Source organism: Rutidosis leptorrhynchoides, chromosome 4 (assembly GCF_046630445.1).
Source record: "Rutidosis leptorrhynchoides isolate AG116_Rl617_1_P2 chromosome 4, CSIRO_AGI_Rlap_v1, whole genome shotgun sequence".
Taxonomy (NCBI): domain Eukaryota; kingdom Viridiplantae; phylum Streptophyta; class Magnoliopsida; order Asterales; family Asteraceae; genus Rutidosis; species Rutidosis leptorrhynchoides.
This window is the reverse complement of record NC_092336.1, coordinates 171,417,095-171,420,210: the sequence shown is the minus strand read 5'-3', so window position 1 is coordinate 171,420,210 and position 3,116 is coordinate 171,417,095. Positions and strand designations below refer to the sequence as shown.

The following is a 3,116-nucleotide window of genomic DNA, read 5'->3' as shown; positions in this document are numbered from 1 at the left end:
TAATATTTTTTAATAAAATTATCATTTTTTTATTTACTATTAGGATTATTATTATCATCATTATTATTATTAATATTATTAAAATATCAAATAAAGATTTTCTATATAAAATATATTCATGAGATAAAACATAACTACATTAATATCAATATTACATATTATACTAAATAATATTTTAATAGGTAATTACTATATTAAAATTTAATAGGATAAGTATTAGTTATATAAAATATATAGATTAAATATAAATTTACCTATGTAACATATAATATAACAAGTATATTATTAATGATAATATATAAAATTGTTCGATTACTATTTGGTGTTAATATATATACAAATGTTATAGGTTCGTGAATCCGAGGCCAACCCTGCATAGTTCAATATAGTCATATGTATGTTTACTACAAAATACATTCGGTGAGTTTCATTTGCTCCCTTTTTAGTTGCTTTTGCAATATATATTTTTGGGCTGAGAATACATGCGCTGTTTTATAACTGTTTTACAAAATGGACACAAGTACTAAAAACATATTCTACGTTGAGTTGTACCACTTTGCATATTTTTCCCTAATAGCTTGGTAACTACCATTTACATGCGGTATTGTAAACGCGAATCCTGTTGATAGATCTATCGGGCCTGACAACCCCAACCGGACTGGACGACCAGTATTCAACGGTTGCACAGTACTTCGTTTTGTAGACTACACTTGGTATGGTGTAGTGAGATTTCATAATAAATGGAATATGCGACGTTGATTAAATGTTAAGTATGGTTACCAAGTGCTCAACCACTTAGAATGATTTACATACACTTGCGAGTGTATTATGTTTATGATTATGAAATCTTGTGGTCTATTAAAATATTGAAATGATTGTTATGATAAACCTATGAACTCACCAACCTTTTGGTTGACACTTGAAAGCATGTTTATTCTCAGGTATGAAAGAAATCTTCCGCTGTGCATTTGCTCATTTTAAGGACATTACTTGGAGTCGATCATCGCTCTGGGATCAAATGTTGATGACTTCGTCCAGATGGATTAGGACGGGGCATTTCAAAACGGACACTTTTTTTTAAAAAAACTCTAAACACAACGACAACTCGTATCTTCCCGCTCGCTGCAAGTTAAATTTTTTCGACAGCAGCGTCATACTCGAAATAATTTTGTGAACAAAACGAAAATAAGTACGTTCGAAACGGACACTTTTTAAAAAACGTTAAACACAACGACAACCCGTATCTTCCTGCTCACCGCGAGTTAAATTTTTTCGACAGCACCGTTAGACTCGAAATAATTTTATTAACAAAACGAAACTAACTACGTTCGAACCGGACTGTTTTTAAAAAATACTAAAGACAACGACACCTACAACGACGCTTAACACATGAGCTGTTTTTCCTTCTGTAAATACATAAAGCTACGTTAAATATGAATATGCAGTCCGAAAGCCCTCGCCACATCGCGCGGACCGGATCCGAACTAGTTGAATCTTATATGATAAATAAATATAAACTTTATAAATTCTCACAAACTAGTCACTCAAACACATCCTTAACCAAATCTTTGACGAATCTAACACCTACAACTATTTGGTTTTTAAGGAATGTCCATTAAACAAACATTTCTAAACTCATATAACCTTAAAACAATTCAAAACCTCGTTCCAACTCGACAAAATAAAATAAAAAATAATAAAAAAAAGAAAATGCATCAAATCTAATTAAGCACTAGATTCATTCTTCCTTGATCCATCTTCTCCTTTTCTTTCTTCCAAAAGCTTCCCAACTTCATCAATCGGTTTCTTTTCGGCTTCTTTCGCCCTAAGCGCTTGTAACTTTGCATGATTATAATACGCAACACCTAAAAACGCGATCCCATAACCAAACAGATTAATTGGTGTCACCGTGTCCTTTATTACTGACCACGAGAACGCAATCAACAACCAATCTTTAACCACACCCGCAACATTCATTGTCAAAGCAGACGTCTTTCCAACAAGCAAAAATACCGCAAGATTCAAAGCAAACGCGCAAAATGAATTCGTCCCAAAAACCATATAATCGAATTGAAAACTAGACGTTTCCCTTAAAACGGGAAGCTCAACAACCATCCAAGGAACCGATAAAAACACCAAACAACAAGGAGCAACATAGTATAACGACGTTATAGGATTAAACGTAATCCCTTTTGATGTCAACAAAATTTGAATCAAAACTAAACGCGTCGCCTCAAAAACAACCGCGCCTAATTGTAACGTAACACCCCATGCATTAAATTTAGCTTCACCATATGCTGCCACCGCGACACCAAAAGAGATGGACAACATGTTACTCATTGTTTGCGATTTAAAATTTTCTTTTTTAAACAAAACACCAATTGAGTAAACTGCAACGGGCATTAATGCTTTAAGCATTTGAATAAACGAAACGGATAGATAAATGTAAGCAGTATTCGAAAGCCATAAACTAATCGAGTAAAGTAAACCAATTGGAACAACGGATTTAACATACACTTCTCTAGTCATTTGAACCGGTTCAACAACTTGTAGAATTGTGACAAGAATATAAGCTAATGAAGAGCAAAAACCCATGTGGATCATGGTTAATGAAATTGGAAATGGCCAATTGTACATTTTTCGATCTAGGATATATTTGTTGTACACGATGACTGTGAAACTTAGAAAGATCCATATCGTGACGTAGGTATACGAGAGGATGATGTTTTTCAATAGGCCTTCGCTTAATGCTCCTCCTTTACCCATCGTTTTGATGGAATGAAAACGAGAGAATATGTTTTTTTTTTTTTTAAATGGAAAAAAAATGAAATTTGTTGTGATTTGTGATAGTTTGATCTGGTGTTTTAGAGTGGGAGAAAATGTCAAGTGTTTGTGCAAGAGAAATGCGGAGAAACGTTGCGTTTCATTTGGAATATAACTAATTAAGAACTGTTAAAAGGAATCTTTGTCTGTTTCTATTTTGAGAATTAAAGCGTGTTATTAATACTCCATCGTAACATAGAAAGAGTTTATGTTGTAAAATTAAATCTCATATACTCAAAGTAACTCTAAAAAAGTCAATGAAACTTCAAATTTACTATAATTATATATGGAAG

At 32.8% G+C, this 3,116-nt stretch overlaps 1 protein-coding gene across 1 annotated transcript; it reads right to left on the bottom strand.

Moving 5' to 3' along the window:
- Positions 1–1,725: 1,725 nt before the first annotated feature.
- LOC139844127 (probable sugar phosphate/phosphate translocator At5g25400) lies at positions 1,726–2,766 on the bottom strand. The gene has a single exon (XM_071834339.1). The coding sequence runs from the start codon at positions 2,764–2,766 to the stop codon at positions 1,726–1,728; it is 1,041 nt and encodes a 346-aa protein (XP_071690440.1).
- Between the last annotated feature and the right edge of the window lie 350 nt (positions 2,767–3,116).